The sequence below is a fragment of the Chanodichthys erythropterus genome, chromosome 11 (genome assembly GCF_024489055.1).
Source record: "Chanodichthys erythropterus isolate Z2021 chromosome 11, ASM2448905v1, whole genome shotgun sequence".
In the NCBI taxonomy this organism is placed as follows: Eukaryota; Metazoa; Chordata; class Actinopteri; order Cypriniformes; family Xenocyprididae; genus Chanodichthys; species Chanodichthys erythropterus.
In genome coordinates, this window is record NC_090231.1 from 19156420 (window position 1) to 19174232 (window position 17813).

Genomic DNA, 17813 nt, shown 5'->3' on the forward strand with positions numbered 1-17813 from the left:
ATTTTAGCCAAGTGATGAATTAGTATTGTTTATTAACAAATTAAGATTTTTAAATGACTTGCTCCAACTGAACCGGATCGAATGAAATTACAATAAACACAGTAATTTAAAAACCCTAATCGAAAAACGTGCTTACATGTATGGTTTCATTGGAAAGAGTCATCACAGTAATGCTACACTGAGTCACTGAATTATTTTTTTTTTCTGTTCTAAAGAATCGATTTGCGAAAATGATTCGGACTTTCACTACACGTCACATAACAAAACCACTTCCGGAAAAAGGTGGACGAGGTATTATACGAATTCTCTGCCTTTTGTGTACATGCTAATTAAACGAATTCGGATAACAACATTAATGTTTTTATTGTGGCTAACTTGGGATGTGGGGTTGGACGTTCCGTCTGTTTATAAACGGTTAAAAAATACAGTTTGAGCTGCTGGATGAAAACCAGCTTCAAAATTTAGACAGCAGATGCACTAACCGATTGATATTTGTCATTCTGCACACGCAGACTCCACATATCTGAGTGACATTAATGTTATACAGAAATGTTTTGCAGGTTTATCCAGCTGCGGATAGTGTGGTAGGATCTCTCCATATGGCACAGACAGAGAGGAGAGATGCTCCTGAGCTGCCCGATTTCTCTCTGCTCAAAAGACTGGCCAGAGATCAGCTCATCTTCCTGCTAGAACAGGTGACATGACCACCACCACCCACCGTTTCTTTAAATACAAAGAAGTACTTACTTCATTTTACATATCTATTGTATGTTTTGCAGTTGCCAGGGAAGAAGGATTTATTTATTGATGCAGATTTAATGAGCCCTCTTGATCGAATAGCAAATGTCACAATCTTGAAGGTATGATGATATTTTAGGATAAAGTTTTGCCTGTCTGAACGACTAGCAATTTATATCTTCTTAAAATATTATTGATATTCAAACATGTAGTCACACAATAATAATTCGAACAAGTCTATGTTTGATTTTGCCTTTTTAGCAACATGAAGTCGACAAATTGTACAAGGTTGAGCTCAAGCAAATTGTCAGCAATTCAGACCAGTAAGTAAACTTTAGTTATTAACAAGTGAAAACAGGTTTTTGTTACATACATGGCTTCTTCTCTGAAATATACCTATTCAATATTTTTCTCAGGCTGTGCTTCCTGATACGTCCTCGAATACAAACTGTGAAGTGGATTTCAGGTTGGCACGGTTTGCTGTTACGTAGTGATAATCTATGCAAAAAAAAGCATGAGGAAATATAGTTTGATAGTTTGTCTTAATGTTTACAGAGTTAGTCAATTCAGATAAGGTGGCTGGGAGATTTAGAAGATATAAGATTATATTTACTCCACAAAAGGTAACTAGTGATCTGAGAACTCTGTTAAAATATGCAAAGAGTTTTATTTTGTAGTCCGATTGTAATGTTATGACTTATTTTTTTTTACAGTTTTATGCCTGTGAGACAGTTTTGGAGGAGCAGGGAGTCTATGGAGGTTGGTTAAGTGTGCTTAATTTTTCTAGCTTAGTTAATTCATCTCCTAATGCAGACATTAACTTTGGTGTTCATTCATAGATGTGACAACCGATGAGTGGAATTTCTACATTCTTCCTCTGGATGATGATATCTTGAGTTTAGAGCTGCCTGAATTCTTCAGAGATAACTTTCTGGTAATGATGTTCTGGATGCTATGTACATATCTGTAGAGCTAAGAAAAGCTTTTCATTTGTAATGTTTGCGTATTTTTAGTGAGATTTTTACCTATTTTGATGATTGTATGACGAATATTCTTGAAATTATTCTTGAAGGAATATTATTGATATACAACACTACCATTCAAAAGTTTTGGGTCAGAAAGATTTTTGTGTGTGTGTGTGTGTGTGTGTTTTTATTTGCATTTATTTGATGAACACAGTAAAAAAAAAAACAGTAATATTTTGAAATATTAATGTAAAATAACTATTTTCTAGTTTAATATATTTTGAAATATAATTTATTTCTGTGATGGCGAAGCTGAATTTTCAGCATCATTCCTCCAGTCTTCATTGTCACATGATCCTTCAGAAATCATTCTAATATGATGATCTGCTGCTCAAGAAACATTTCTTCGATTATTATCAGTGCTCTGCTGATTCTTTAACGAATAGAAAATTCAAAAGAAGAGTATTTATTTGAAATCGACATCATGTTTTGTAACATTATAAATGTCTTCACTGTCGCTCTATTAATTTAATGTGTCCTTGCAGAATAAAATTATTAATTCCTTTAATAATAATAATTAACCCAGACTTTTGATCAGTAGTGTCTTTTTTGATAAATTATAATTGATAATTCTGTAATTTGTCAGGAGGGAGACCAACGCTGGGTGACCACTGGAGGAAGTGCTCTACATCTGTTACAGTCTGTCTATGGTTCCTTCTCAAAGTTTTATGGGATTGGTAGATGTGCCAAGGTAAGGATTTGCGACGACAACCTTAACCTCATAGATTAACAGATTTTGGTGGATGAAAATCAAGGCAGTCTTTCATGTCATATGTCTCTTTACGTAGATGGTGTATGAATCCTGGAGAGAGCTAATGGAGGAGGGGGAACAGAGAACAAAGCAACCTGAATTCGCTAAAGTCTTTCTTATTGACAGAGGTCAGTAAATTAAAATGAAAATACATTTACCTTTTTATGTACTCTACTCTTACAGTTTTTGGAAACCAAGCTTGCATAATTTTATTACACATGCAATGGCAACTTATATCCTGATCTCTGGATTTTACTATTTTAGATGTGGATTTTGTTACTCCTCTCTGCTCTCAAGTTGTTTATGAGGGATTAGTTGATGACATTTTTAGAATAAAATGTGGTAAGTAACCATTCTTTTTTTATTACAGTGTCTTTGTGTCTTAATCATAATTTTTTCAAAACATGTTTAATGAAAGTTAATTCTGACATCTTCAAGTTTATCCTTTGTCATTTTTGATTTTGTTTCTAGGCAGTGTGGAGTTTGGGCCTGATGTCACTTCCTCTGACAAGAGTATCAAAGTGATGCTTAACTCTCAAGATAAAGTAAGAATGACATAGATTTTATTAAAGGTGCCCTAGAACCAGTTTTTACAAGATGTAATATAAGTCTAAGGTGTACCCTGAATGTGTCTGAGAAGTTTCAGCTCAAAATATCCCATAGACTTTTTTTTTAAACTGCCTATTTTGGGGCATCATTAACTATGCACCGATTCATGCTGCTGCCCCTTTAAATTACGCGCTCCCTGCCCCCCGAGCTCCCGACTATAATACAGTGCATTTACAAAGTTCACACAGCTAATATAACCCTCAAATGGATGTTTACAAGATGGTTGTCATGCATACTGCATACATGCGTCGGATCATGTGAGTATTGTATTGTATTTGCATGTTTACATTTTATTCTGAATGAGTTTGAGGCTATGCTCCGTGGCTAAAGCTAACATTACACACTGTTGGCGAGATTTATAAAGAATGAAGTTGTGTTTATGAACTATACAAACTGCAAGTGTTTAAAAAATGAAAATAATGACAGCTCTCTTGTCTCCGTGAAAACAGTAAGAAACGATGGTAACTTTAACCACATTTAACAGTACATTAGCAACAAGCTAACAAAACATTTAGAAAGACAATTAATATCACTAAATATCATGATATCATGGATCATGTCAGTTATTATCGCTCCATCTGCCATTTTTCGCTATTGTTCTTGCTTTCTTACCTAGTCTGATGATTCAGCTGTGCACAGATCCAGACGTAAATACTGACTGCCCTTGTGTAATGCCTTGAACATGGGCTGGCATATGCAAATATTGGGGGCGTACATGTTAATGATCCCGTCTGTTACGTAACAGTCGGTGTTATGTTGAGATTCGCCTGTTCGTCTGAGGTCTTTTAAACAAATGAGATTTATATAAGAAGGAGGAAACAATGGAGTTTGAGACTCACTGTATGTCATTTCCATGTACTGAACTCTTAAATATGCCGAGGTAAATAAAAATTTTGATTCTAGGGCACCTTTAAAATGACATTTGTTATAGAGGGCTATTTTAAAAAATGACCCTGCTTGTTTTAATTCATCAGGTTTTCAATGAAATAAGGAACGAGCATTTCTCTAATGTGTTTGGCTTTTTAAGTCAGAAGGCCAAAAATCTTCAAACAGCATATGATGTAAGTGTCTACTACAAATGTCATGTGCTTCAAAACGCATTAGTGTAAAGACATCAGAACACATTTTAACATATTCTCAATGTGACAATAATCAAAAAATATGTGTGACTTGGTAACAGAAACGGCGTGGGATGGACATCCAGCAGATGAAGGCGTTTGTTGCAGATGAACTGAAAGGCCTGAAACAGGAACATCGTCTTCTCAGTCTTCGTAAGTTTTGTATACACTACTGCTCAAAAGTTTTTGTTTTGATAGAAATTAGTATTTATTTCAGTAAGGATGCATTAAAGGATTGGTTCACTTACATATGAAAATTAGCCCAAGCTTTACTCACCCTCAAGCCATCCTAGCATGAGAGAACACAATGAGAGAAATATTAATAAATATCCTGACGCATCCGAGCTTTATAATGGCAGTGAGCGGAATCAATGAGTATGGGCTGAAGAAAGTGCCTCCATCCACGTCCATCCATAATAAATGTTCTCCACACGGCTCCGGGGGGTTAATAAAGCCCTTCTGAAGCAAAGCGATGTGTTTATGTAAAAAATATCCATATTTAACAAGTTATGAAGTAAAATATCTAGCTCCTGCCAGACCGCCTTCCGTATTCCAATTACAAAGAAAGTGTAAAACTCTCACAGTTCAAAAAGCTTACACTACATCCTACACCTTCCCTGTTCAACTTATGGAAAAAGCTTAACTGACGCAACGTCAGTTTACACTTTCTTCGTAAGTTGAATGTGGAAAGCGGTCTGGTGGAAGCTAGATATTTTACTTAAATAACTTGTTAAATATGGATATTTTTTTTACACAAATGCTTCTCTTCAGAAGGCCTTTATTAACCCCCTGGAGCCATGTGGAGAATGTTTATGATGGATGGATGTGGATGGAAGCACTTTCTTCAGCTCATACTTGTTGATTCTCACTCACTGCCATTATAAAGCCCAGATGCATCAAGATATTTATTAATATTTCTCCGATTGTGTTCATCAGAAAGAACAAAGTCATATACACCTAGGATGGCTTGAGGGTGAGTAAAGCTTGGGGCAATTTTCATTTGAAAGTGAACTAATCCTTTAAATTGATTGAAAGTGGCAGTAATGACATTTGTAATGTTACAAAAGATTTCTTTTTCAAATGCTGAACTTTCTATTCATTAAAGAATTCTGAAAAATTGATCACAATTTCTCAAAAATATCAAGTAGCAATGTTTTCAACATTGATAATAATAATAAATGTTTCTTGAGCAGCAAATCAGCATATTAGAATGATGGAGTAACGATGCTGAAAATTCAGCTTTACCATCACAGGAATAAATTATAATAAAATAGAAGCAGTTATTTTAATTTCTAATATTATTTCACAATATTACTTTTTTTACTGCATTATTTTTTATCAAAGTTAAATATTTCCTCTGGCCTCATTAATAGAGCAAATCCTATCAGTATTTTGCTTGAAAACAGTTGTTTAGAGATAAATAAAAGAACGTGCTTTCTGTGTTCTTCCATTAGATATTGGTGCAAGTGAATCCATGATGAAGAAGAAAACAAAGCAAGACTTCCAGGAATTGTTGAAGACTGAACATTGTAAGTTGTCTTGATAAATGTGAGCTCATGCAATTTCTACATGAAATGTATACCATGACACTGTAACCATACCCATTTCTATATTTCTTCCCCTTTATAAAAATCCAGCTTTACTTGAAGGCTTTGAGGTCCGTGAATGTATCACCTGCATTGAAGAACATATCAACAGACAGGTATGAAAAATGAAGACACTGGTATAATTTAAATGTTTATGATATAAAGAATGAGAAAACTCTGTCCATCAGGTGTCTATGATTGACAGCCTTAGACTCCTTTGCCTGTTGTCCATCACAGAAAACGGTGAGACTGATTTACTCTTGTTTGCAAGTTCTATGTGTCAAGTTGTTAATTTCTACAATTTGTGTTAAATATTGCATTTAATTGTCCAACAGGGCTTCTGTCTAAAGATTATCGATCACTTAAAGCTCAGTACCTTCAGGTATGTAGACAGTTTACATTTACGAACTCCTCATTTACATAACCTTCCATAAAGCCGTATTGTAAGAATGTCTCCTAAGTAAGTGAATCATCTGAAATTACTGAAGATGTTTTTGAGATTATGTTCTATTTATTGTTACTGTATGTTGTTGTCTCTTGTTTCAGAGTTATGGTATACAGCACCTGCTGACGTTTGCAAACCTGAAGCAGCTGGGTCTGCTGCAAGAACAGCAAACCGGAGAAACACTGACAGTCATGGAGAGTAAAGTAGGGAAACTTGTAAATGACAAGACTGCAGGTGAGAATCTTGACATGTGCAGTCTCTTTTTTTTCCCTCGCTCTCACATTTATTACTGACTATAATGCGCACATACTGTACATGCACTGGGTGGTTACTTATGTTTCTCTCCAGGGAAGCTGACTGATGCTTTCTCCTCACTGGCTAAGAAGAGCAATTTTCGAGCTCTGAGTAAAAAACTGGCTCTGGTTAGCAAATATGTACAGTTTTTTTAATTACTAAAAATAACCAACAAGTATGTGTAACATTTTCATAATCATCCAATCTACATGTACAGGTACCAAAGTCCGGGGAGGAATATGATCTTCGCGTTCCACGAGACATGGCATATGTTTTTAGTGGTGCTTATATTCCTCTAAGCTGCAAACTTATTGAACAGGTTAGCTTTCCAAAAAGTCCTTGACTGGTTAGCCATTATTTTTTCTCTCTTTTGCTGAACAACATTTTAAAGTGTTTGCTTCTGGCCTGTGCTTGCCACAGGTGCTGGAGAGAGATGGTTGGACCGGTCTGGAGGAAGTCACCCGCATGCTAAATGGACAGGAATTTGCTGTAACAGGTTTGAACAAACTGAAGATATTATTTGTGTAAAGCAGTGGTTCTCGACCTTTTTGAGTTCAAGGCTAATAGTTGAAGGCCCAACTATTATACTAGGCTGATATGTACTATTAAAATATATCAGTTTAATGTTTATTATTATTATTATTTTTAGTGTTTTTTTTTTTTTTTTTTTTGCATTTAATTAAGATTATGTTAATATAACTGAATACAAATAATTTTAAGACTTATTGGGGCCACCCTGGATATTTCTTATAAAATTATTTAATAAAAAATCATTAATTATTTTATTAGAAAATGACATTTTTTGTTCCTATCAACTCAAGCCTTCCTTTTACCCCCCTGTATTTGATTCAGGTGGCAATAGTAGTTCAGAAGCCAGAAACAAAACTGATGCTCAAAGGATTGTTTTAGTGATGTTCCTTGGTGGCTGCACCTTCTCTGAGATCTCTGCGCTCCGGTTCCTTGGCAAGGAAAGAGGTGAAATATCCCAGAATGTATTTTTTGTGTTTTAATAGTTACTTATTATTATTTTAAATAATATTATTTTCTGCCCGGCCCCCAAAAAATTGCTGTTTGGATTTAAATAGGAAAATGCTCTTCATGCTCCCTCCCAACAATTCTTTTACAATTTGAGCCTGATGAATCTTGCCATTGTCATTCTGAAATATGGCCATGATGTGTTTTCCTACATGGTTGTTTAAGAAATGAAAAACTACACACTCCATCAATTGGTGTTAGAAGAACTGTTGCCAAAGATATAATGAGCTAGAAACATAATAATCACTGCAATAATGATCCGATCATAGACTCTTAAGCATTTGCCAATTTAAATCCAAACAGTGACTTTTTTATTTTTTGGTAAATATGTTTTTTGTGTGTGTGTTAATATAAGTTATTATATTAGTATGCTTTAATATATTATATTTATTTATGTATAATATATTAATACTATTAGTAAGGAAACAAACACATTGAATATTTGATTAATATAAAATTGTCTATTTGAAAGGTTGCAGATTCATAGTGATCACTACAGCCATCACAAACAGTGCCCGGCTTCTGGAAGCATTACTGGATAGCCATCATTGAGTCTGTCACAGCATTCCACAAGAGGACACTTTATGACCAATCCTAGGAAAACAAAAAGTACAGAATATGTACTAATCACTCTGGACATCTACATCTCCCAAAAACAAATGGAATGTTAGAGGGGATGACAATAAGATGTGTTCGGTCTTAAAGAGATAGTTCACCCAAAAAGAAAAATTCTGTCATCATTCACTCACTTTTATGTTGTTTTAAATCTATGTGACTTCCATTTTTTCTGCAGAACATAATAGAAGATATTTTGAAGATTGTTCATAACCAAACAGCTTTGGTTATGAGCAAACAAACAAAAGACATTTTTTTAAAATTGTTTCACAGAAAAAAGGAAAGTTGAATGAAGACAGAATTGTCATTTTGGGTAAACTATCCCTTTAATCATCTGTGCAGGTGCCATCTGAATTTATGAATGGACAAGTGGCAAACACGGGATACAAAATTGCACTTTAGAATATTTTTTTGAATAGAAAAAAAAAACCCTTCAGAGTGTGGCAAGAACTGTATTAACTGATTTAAGACTGAACAATAAAGAGTTACTGGTGTCAGGTGAGTCTTTGATCTCCAGTTCACTATTATTAAGTACACAGTGAAGTGGCCCTGTTTAGCTATGTTTATATTTTTAAGTCAAAATGAAACCAAAAATGTGGCATACAATAGTAATTTGCATACAAATATGAATGGTACTAATGATACACTTTGTTGGGACCTTATAGCTAGGCTATGTTTAATATTATCCATTATTTAACAAAATGTACTAACATGAAGGCCCGGTTTCACAGACAGGGCTTAGACTAAGCCAGGATTAGGCATTTTAGTAGCTTTTGTGAAAGTATATATAAAAACCTATAAAAAAAAAAACATTACTGGTGTGCATCTTGAGACAAAACAATGGCTTTGGCAAATTTTAAGATGTGTTAGGGCAAGTTACTTTCAGTTAAAACAGCTCAAACATGCATTTTAGTCTAGGACTAGCCTAAGCCTTGTCTGTGAAACCAGTCTTAAGAACTACTTTGACCAACTTGCAGTTAACCAAGGAGTAATCGCTGTTATTTTTCCAATTCAAATTACACCAATCTACCTTTTTATGTAACAGACTTTAAAAATTAGGACCACACTTCAAGAAAAACATTAGTGTCTTAACTTTTAAGACTAGTCTAAGTGGTTTATACAACCGGGCCCTGCTGGGTTTCACAGACAGATTAAGCCAGGATCAGGCTTTGGTTTAATTACATTACTGGTGTGAATCTTGAGACAAAACAATGGCTCTATATACATATTTTAAGATATGTTAATGCAAGTTGCTTTCAGTTAAAACAGCTCAAACATGCATTTTAGTCTGGGACTAGTGTAAGCCTCCTCCCTGAACTGGGCAAATGTCAGTGTGGAACAATAACAGAAAACGAATATAGAAATTAAATGCAAAAGTAGTGCATAAACACATTTCAAATACGATGTAGGGAATGAATGGTGTAAATTGGACAAATGATGAACAGTTTATTTTTTGTTGCTATACATTTTTCATGGGAAAAAATCAGAGGAGTGGTGCTTTGAAAATGTTTCTGATGTCATGGTGGAACAATCCGACTGTTTGACACATCCTCGCGCATGCGCAGCGATGCTCTAACCAGCCAATCAGACGAGCGGCGCTATTTTGATGCATATTTTGAATCCGACAGAAACGGTTGCGCGTACGAGTGTGAGGACTGTACAGTCTAATATTCTGTTATAAAATACAAATAAACAAGCGAAAAACTTTGTATTGGGGTTCTAGGATGAGGAAGAGGTGAGTACTGTTACTTTATAACTTTGGGGTGTTTTTCTAATACGGAGACAGATTTAAGAATTCGTGTCATTTTATCAATATGAATTTTGAGCAGTAACGTTAACATTAGCTTGTTTTGAAGATGACATTAGCTTTGGCGTTGTATGTTAATTCACACGCGATCATTACATGGCATTTGGCTCCTGAGATTTACACAGTAACGTTAACGTTACTGCGATTGACAGTTGGCAGGTGTTTTCAGCACATTTTAATCTATTTCGTGTCGGTGGGTCTCTATGATATCATTAGCAAAGATTAGGCTATATATATATATATATATATATATATATATATATATATATATATGCTCAGTAGAACATTCAGAACATGTGCATTAGAATGTATATATGACAATATTTGAAAACGTTTTATAACCACCTTGATTTATATAACGAAAGATTTATGAAGTATATCTCTGTTAATTAATGCTATTGATGAAAGTTATCCCTAGAAAGTTATCCCTAGTGGCTCAAAGTACATATCTGGCAATGAATGGTTGCTTATCAACTATGTATTTTATGGTCTTTTTCTCCATGATTTTAGTGAGGTAATTGCTGCAGAATCAGTGGCATGTCTGAATAAAGCTCTCTGCCATCTGAAGGACATTTGGGAGGAAATTGGCATCCCTGAGGACCAGCGATTAGAAAGAACAAATGTGGTTAAGAATCATATCAAAGTGAGTGTTGAGTGTACTTGTGCAACATGGATCCTATTAAATATGTTTCAGTGATAAACTAATAAAACATACATTAGGGTCTACTGGACATGATGATTGCAGAAGAAGAGAGTCTGCGGAAACGTCTGATGACCAGTATTGAGAAGTGTCACAAAGAGTTGAGTAAATTGTGCATGGAACTGCAGCTTCCCCCATTTCAGGCAAGTATTTATCTGGATACTGTATTTTTGATCAAATTATGAAGCCAAACTTTTAACTGGTTTTGTAGATAACTTCAGTGCTAGTAGACATGGACTGAATTTTGATTTCATGGGGTATCTACAGAATGAAAAAAACAAAAATGTCTTCAAAACAACTTTTCTTGTGGTTCCTAATCATTTTAGGAGGAGAGGAGTAGCAGCAGCACTATGCTCCAGCAGGAAAAAGACCTCCGGACCCATGTTGAAGTGATGTTAAAAGAGAAAAATCAGAGAATGCAAGCACTCAAAGCCTTAACCGAGCAGGAGCAGGATCTCTGTGACCTTCTCTGCTCACAGCCATTTTCTATCTCTGCCAATTCTGTTCCGTCTCTGGAACAGCTGGAGAATTTCCGTCAACACATCTCCTGTCTCACTGCTGAGAAAGTATGCCAATAAGTGTTTGTTTTAAACACTAGACTTTTATAAATGTCTTGGTGATATATAAAAATTATTGTATTCAGTTTGATGTACCTTTTTTTTATCTTTCAAGGAGCGGAGACATAATGAATTTGTCACATTGAAGAAGAAGATAATACTTTGCATGGATGATCTGGATCAGTTGCCTGAGACTAGTTTTGAAAAGGATGTTGTATGTGAAGATGAAGAGAGTTTTTGCTTGTCGACAGAAAACATTGATTCACTCAAAGTCCTTCTTCATCAGGTACAACACAAACTCAGTCTGACAAACTATAAACTTTAGCATTAACAATTGCATAATACATCATTTTAATATTTTAGTTGGAGAGCAGAAAGGCTGAGTGTCAACGTGTCTGTGGCTCTTATCGGGAGAAGATCCAGGAACTGTGGGAAAGGTTGCAGATTCCACAGGAAGAGCGAGATGCAGTTTTTGAACACATGACCCTGACAAAGAAAAGGAATATGGAAGCTGTTAGTTACCTTTTGACTTTCTGCTTTTGTGAACTAACAGATTTCACACTTTTTTTTTCTTTTTCCTTAATTCAATTATACAATAATGCATTAATTAAGGCTTCTAAATTGCTAACCATTGTATTGAACACAGACGATTTAGTTTTTATGTCTTCTAATGTCAGTTACAAGCTGAGGTCAAGCGTCTTGAAGAATTGAAGATTAAAAATATGCAGAATGTGACTGAGGCCATTCGGAAGGAGATTGCGGTGTTCTGGGATAAGTGCTTTTATAGTGCTGACCAACGGCAAGCTTTTGTGCCGTATTATGATGGTAAGTTGTAGTTTTCTAAATTATACTGTTTACAATTCAAAATCTGCCTGTCTTTTCTAAAAATATTAAGGTTAAAAGGTTGCCTTTTCTCTCAGATGATTTTAGTGAGGAACTCCTGAGCTTACATGATGCAGAAAATGTGCGACTAAAACAGTATTACGAGGATCATAAAGAACTCTTTGAAGGTGTTCACAAATGGGAGGAGAGCTGGAGGCTTTTCTTAGAGCTTGAAGTAAGTTTAAACTGGCTGAAAATCTTTGTCAGATTTTTTTGCATTAACTAACACTGCACGTTTTGTGGTAGGAAAAGGCCAAAGATCCATCCAGATTCACCAACAGAGGAGGAAACCTTCTAAAGGAGGAGAAACAACGGGCTGATCTGGTCAAAGGTCTCCCCAAGGTAATTTTGATCCAAACCCGTAAGACTTTCGTTTATCTTTGGAACACAAATGAAGATCTTTTTGATGAAATCTCAGAGCTTTCTGTCCATCCATAGACAGGCTACACCAGGGGTGTCAAAGCGTTTTAATTGCATAGACCACACGTATCAAACTCAGTTCCTGGAGGGCCACAGTCTTGCAGAGATTAGTTCCAACCCTGCTCCAAACACACATACCTGTGGTTTTCAAATAGGTCTAAAAGACTTGATTAGCTGAATCATGTGCGTTTAATTAGTGTTGAAGCTAACCTCTGCAGGGCTGTGGTTCTCTAGGAACTGAGTTTGACACCTGTGGTCTATGCAGTTAAAACTTGGACGCTTCACAAAGTTCATAAAGAGATCGGAAAACTAATCCATGTGAATTGAGCGGTTTAGTCCAAATTTTCTGAAGAGATTCGAGCGCTTTATTATATGATGACAATAATTTAAGCTTTTATTCAACATATAAACATTGATCAGCAAACATAAACAAAAGCTGCTTCACATGCAAGAACAAACCACTTGCTCAAATGTGCTACACAACACACGAGAATGAACCTCACTGGTTATGCGTTTGAACTTCCGGAAGAGGTTTGTTCTTGCGTGGCACTGTTTATGTTTGCTGATCAATGTTTATATGCGAGTAAATGTATGGAGGGACAGAAAGCTCTCAGATGTCATCAAAAAATCTTTGTGTTCTGAAGATGAACGAAAGTCTTATATGTTTGGTTTCAGTTTCCACAAATATATTTTTCATTGATAATTGTAAGAAATATTTCTTGAGCATCATATCAGCATATCAGAATGATTTCTAAAGTCACATGTGACTTGCTTAAAAAAATCAGCTTTTCCATCAAAGGAAGAAAATTACATTTTAAAATATTTTAAAATAAAAAAATAATATTTCATATATATTACTGTTTTCACTGTATTTTGATCAAATAAATCAAGCGTTGGTGAGAATAGTAGACTTTCAAAATCATTAAAAAATCTTGCCATCCCCAAATGTTTGAACAGTACTAGTGTACATTTTACATTATAAGCTTATTAGTTCCTCTAAATAAGATTCTCTTTTATTTAGCTTGAGAAGAAACTGAAGGCTGAGATTGAACAGTGGGAACAAGAACAGAACAGAGAGTTCCTGGTGAATGGTCAGAAGTTCATGCAGTTTGTTACTGATCAATGGGAGTCATACCGGCAGGAGAAGGAGCGGGAAAAGCAGGAGCGGGTATATACTTGACATTACTGGGCATAAGAATATACATGTACTCTAGAGAGAATTAGTAGTAGATTTTTTATTTTTTTTTGCAGCAACTAAAGAAAAGCAAGCAGACAGAGGAGGACATGGTCTATGGCACTGTGGTCCGGACACCGACTAAACGAAGATTTCTGGGCAACACAACACCTTGCAAAGCTCGAAAGGCAAGTACAATGAGAATTTATTTCCTGACGAAAACGGCATATTCACAACCCACTTCTTGTAATGTGCAATTTCTGAATGAAAAAAAGTATTGCAATAAAAAACATGTACTGAAAAATAGGTGTTCATGCTGACTTAAAGTAATATCGTCATTACACACCGTGGTGCACTATACATTTTAAATGAATGCATGGCATTTGCAGTATTAACTCTTTGACTTGTCCTCAGCTAAACGCTACCTCCAGTACTGGCACTTCTAACAGCACTATCCGATCTGTCTTTGGTGGTACCGTCTGTCATTCTCCTATATCGCGCCCTCCGATTTCTGCAAGCAAGGTCAGTGCATGGCTATAACAAAAATATTGTTCTCAAGCTTTTGATTAACTAATTTGCACAATCATTTACTGATTAACTGAGGTAATGTCTTTCATTTCCTCTTCCCTTATATGCCTTCTTTCAAAGCAGGGTAATGCGGTGAAGACTCCAGGCCGCGGCAAACCTCCTCACCAAGGTTTGCTAGAACGCAATAAGGAAAATATCTGTCATCTAACTGGTGGCGTGGCTGGGATGATGAAGGTACCAGCTAGTCCACAGCGTAACTTCAGCATTAATTCTGTTGCAAGCACCTATTCAGAATTTCAGGTAAACTCCTAATCTTCATCAGTAACTCACAGTCTGGTCAAAGAGAGCAAGAGCTTGAACTTAAAGGGTTAGTTCACCCAAAAATCAAAATTCTGTCATTTATTACTTACTCTCATGTCGTTTCACACCCGTAAGACCTTCGTTAATCTTTGGAACACAAATGAAAATATTTTAGTTGCAATCCGATGGCTCCGTAAGGCCTCCATAGGGAGCAATGTCACTTCCTCTGTCAAGATCCATAAAGGTACTAAAAACATATTTAAATCAGTTCATGTGCGTACAGTGGCTCAATATTAATATTATAAAGTGACGAGAATATTTTTGGTGCGGCAAAAAAACAAAATAACGACTTATTTAGTGATGGCCGATTTCAAAACACTGCTTCAGAAAGCATCGGAGCACAGATGAATCAGTGTGTCGAATCTGCTGTTCGGAGCGCCAAAGTCACGTGATTTCAGCAGCTTGGCGGTTTGACCCGTGATCTGATTCATGATTCGATACACTGATTCATTTATGCTCCGATGCTTTCTGAAGCAGTGTTTTGAAATCGGCCATCACTAAATAAGTCGTTATTTTGGTTTTTTGCCGCACCAAAAATATTCTCGTCGCTTTATAATATTAATATTGAACCACTGTACTCACATGAACTGATTTAAATATGTTTTTAGTACCTTTATGGATCTTGACAGAGGAAGTGACATTGCTCCCTATGGAGGCCTCATGGAGCCATCGGATTGCAACTAAAATATCTTAATTTGTCTTCCAAAGATTAACAAAGGTCTTACGGGTGTGAAACGACATGAGGGTAAGTAATAAATAACAGAATTTTCATTTTTGGGTGAACTAACCCTTTAAATGTTTTATAAGGATAAGAGTTCTATAAATGGCTGTATAAATATTGGTGTTACTGACATAATGTTATACTAATAAAAAAAAAAAACTTGTTTCTAAAGGAAGTTGTCAAGGCTGAATCCATATAATCAAGGTTTGTTTGTGTTGTATTTCCAAACAGCCTAACAACTGCATGGTTAAAACCCACCGCTTAAACAACCTTTGATTTGGCTAACAAGGGTTGAACTGTATTTTGTATTGTATAATACAATTAACACCTCTACGTAAGGGATAATATGCAGTCAGATTATTGCAAAATAAATACTGACAGGGTGATAAGTCCTGTAATTACCCTGAAGGGGTTTATTTTGCAATAATGACTTTCTGACTGTATACTGTTAAATGAATATTTACCAAATTGTATCTAATATTGTATCTATTATACAATATTGTCAAATTGCATCTAATATATTTACATTCCCTCTGACTTTTGTAATATTTTCATTTGTTTTGGGAGCCAGGCCATATGCTAAATTCATTATTTGTGTCCTGAGATATATTACAGGACAGGATTGTGTAAATATAAACAAAATAAATAAGTAAATAAAATTAAAACACCAATGAATTCATTTTTCTCTACTGTGGTGCATGTGTAATCTCTGATTAGTTTGCTCGTTTTACATCCGCTTGTCCTCTCTTTGAACTGGACTGTGTTTTCTCCTAATTCACACTTCTAACCAGGACTATCTTTGTAATTTACAAATACGTCTAATGCCTAATTGCCATTTATCTGTTGCTCTTTCTGCTGCAGTATATTGAGTTTTCATATTGTTATCTAGGCTGTAAATATAACCAGTATATATTATGAATAACCACTTTTTATATCAATGTTCAGAACATATTTACAACTTAAAATCTCTTAATTTTTCTTGTCACAGCGAGACCTCTCCAAGTCATCTAAATCAAAACACGTACCCGACATCCTGAACTCAACCATCATTCAACTTTAACTCTACTGCATGCAACACTTTGTGCTATTAGGACTGGGATCTTTAAATGATGGCTTGTGGGTTCTTGTTCTTTATAGCTATAGCTATGCATTTTATACTTAAATGAAGGTAATATATATATTTAAATGTTTCTGAGGGATTTTGCCTGTATGTTCACTTTAACACTAGGACAAACACTGCTTTATTTGTACTTGCAATTTAACAAATGAATGTGCATTTTAATGTTACAACTGGTAAGCTGTTTCAAACAAATTAAGACTTTTAAAAAATGAAATACTCTAGAGTTGTTTCTCAGTGTTAGTTACTTCATCAAAATCACAGTGTTTTTCTAGTATGATTTTGAATGTTTTGCACAATGTAAAAATCCTTTATTGCATTCTTTATAGTATTGTACATTCCACTACATAAAAATTCACCTTTGAACATTCAGAGTCCTTTCATTATCTTAGTCAAACTATTCCTTCTGTTCACAATATCTAAGATTTTTGAATCTTAAATTCTGTTTTATTCAAGTTGCTATTTAATTTATGGACTTAAAGGATTAGTTCACTTTAAATTAAAATTTCCTGATAATTTACTCACCCCCATGTCATCCAAGATGTTCATGTCTTTTTTTCTTCAGTCGAAAAGAAATTAAGGTTTTTGATGAAAACATTCCAGGATTTTCTCCTTATAGTGGACTTCAATGGCCTCCAAACGGTTGAAGGGCAAAATTACAGTTTCATTGCAGCTTCAAAGTGTTCTACACGATCCCAGATGAGAAATAAGGGTCTTATCTAGAGAAACCATCACTCATTTTCTAAAAAAAAAAATAAAATTATAAACATTTTAACTATGATTTTAACCATAAATGCTCATCTTGAACTAGCTCTCTTCTTCTCTATTTGAATACCAGCAGTGTAGACACTGCTAAGTGTATTACTGCCCTCCTCAGGTCAAAGTTTGAACTAAATTGTCATACAATATGCTAGTGCAAGTATATGAACTGAAACTGTTATTTTGACCAACTGTTTGGACTCCAGTGAAGGCCACTACATGGAGAAAAATCCTGGAATGTTTTCATCAAAAACTGTAATTTATTTTCGACTGAAGAAAGAAAGACATGAACATCTTGGATGACATGAGGGTGAGTAAATTATCAGGAAATTTAATTTGAAAGTGAACTAATCCTTTAAGTTATTATATTTCTCAAGCATGTAATTTCACATCCAGTTCTTTAGTGATTTGTTAGTAACTTACATAAAACCCCCTTCAAATTCAAATTATGCATATTTTTCAAAAAGGTATTCTCTATTCTATGTGTTTTTCTTTTTGAGATGAAAACTGATTAGTTGGGGGGAAAAGTGGTTACTATCCAAAAAATATTCAAAATAAGATTAAAGGGCAGT

General features: G+C 35.1%; 2 protein-coding genes across 6 annotated transcripts; both read left to right on the forward strand.

The window, feature by feature from the left end:
- Window positions 1-265: 265 nt before the first annotated feature.
- On the forward strand, window positions 266-8736 carry vps33b (VPS33B late endosome and lysosome associated). 3 transcript variants are annotated; one of them, XM_067401985.1, is made up of 24 exons: window positions 266-291; window positions 561-695; window positions 780-860; window positions 1000-1061; window positions 1155-1204; window positions 1294-1361; window positions 1452-1497; window positions 1578-1672; window positions 2350-2454; window positions 2552-2642; window positions 2779-2856; window positions 2986-3059; window positions 4098-4184; window positions 4304-4394; window positions 5696-5770; window positions 5879-5943; window positions 6016-6070; window positions 6163-6209; window positions 6374-6506; window positions 6621-6694; window positions 6784-6885; window positions 6987-7062; window positions 7419-7541; window positions 8074-8736. In XM_067401985.1, exons 2-24 carry the CDS (start codon window positions 600-602, stop codon window positions 8151-8153), a joined length of 1854 nt encoding a protein of 617 aa, XP_067258086.1. In that variant the 5' UTR covers window positions 266-291; window positions 561-599; the 3' UTR covers window positions 8154-8736. The 3 variants fall into 3 exon arrangements, with proteins under 3 accessions (XP_067258086.1, XP_067258085.1, XP_067258083.1); XM_067401984.1 differs by having other exon boundaries at window positions 269-291; window positions 548-695; XM_067401982.1 differs by lacking the exon at window positions 266-291 and having other exon boundaries at window positions 309-695.
- Window positions 8737-9408: 672 nt separating this feature from the next.
- Window positions 9409-16835, forward strand: prc1b (protein regulator of cytokinesis 1b). Of its 3 annotated transcripts, XM_067401988.1 has the most exons (15): window positions 9409-9951; window positions 10534-10666; window positions 10744-10866; window positions 11050-11289; window positions 11396-11566; window positions 11644-11793; window positions 11958-12105; window positions 12201-12337; window positions 12409-12504; window positions 13604-13750; window positions 13834-13944; window positions 14171-14278; window positions 14405-14584; window positions 15538-15569; window positions 16354-16435. In XM_067401988.1, exons 1-14 carry the CDS (start codon window positions 9941-9943, stop codon window positions 15562-15564), a joined length of 1782 nt encoding a protein of 593 aa, XP_067258089.1. In that variant the 5' UTR covers window positions 9409-9940; the 3' UTR covers window positions 15565-15569; window positions 16354-16435. The 3 variants fall into 3 exon arrangements, with proteins under 3 accessions (XP_067258089.1, XP_067258087.1, XP_067258088.1); XM_067401986.1 differs by lacking the exon at window positions 15538-15569 and having other exon boundaries at window positions 9414-9951; window positions 16354-16835; XM_067401987.1 differs by lacking the exon at window positions 15538-15569 and having other exon boundaries at window positions 9415-9951; window positions 14408-14584; window positions 16354-16835.
- The last annotated feature ends 978 nt before the right edge of the window (window positions 16836-17813 follow it).

Excerpts from the sequence above, each read along its gene's own strand:
- vps33b (XM_067401982.1), top strand. The coding sequence starts at position 537 with ATGTTATACAGAAATGTTTTGCAGGTTTATCCAGCTGCGGATAGTGTG. Across the intron at positions 696-779 it reads TCATCTTCCTGCTAGAACAG|TTGCCAGGGAAGAAGGATTT; the intron begins GTGACATGACCA and ends TATGTTTTGCAG. Across the intron at positions 1,205-1,293 it reads AACTGTGAAGTGGATTTCAG|AGTTAGTCAATTCAGATAAG; the intron begins GTTGGCACGGTT and ends TAATGTTTACAG.
- prc1b (XM_067401986.1), top strand. Across the intron at positions 11,567-11,643 it reads TCAAAGTCCTTCTTCATCAG|TTGGAGAGCAGAAAGGCTGA; the intron begins GTACAACACAAA and ends TTAATATTTTAG. Across the intron at positions 14,585-16,353 it reads GCACCTATTCAGAATTTCAG|CGAGACCTCTCCAAGTCATC; the intron begins GTAAACTCCTAA and ends TTCTTGTCACAG.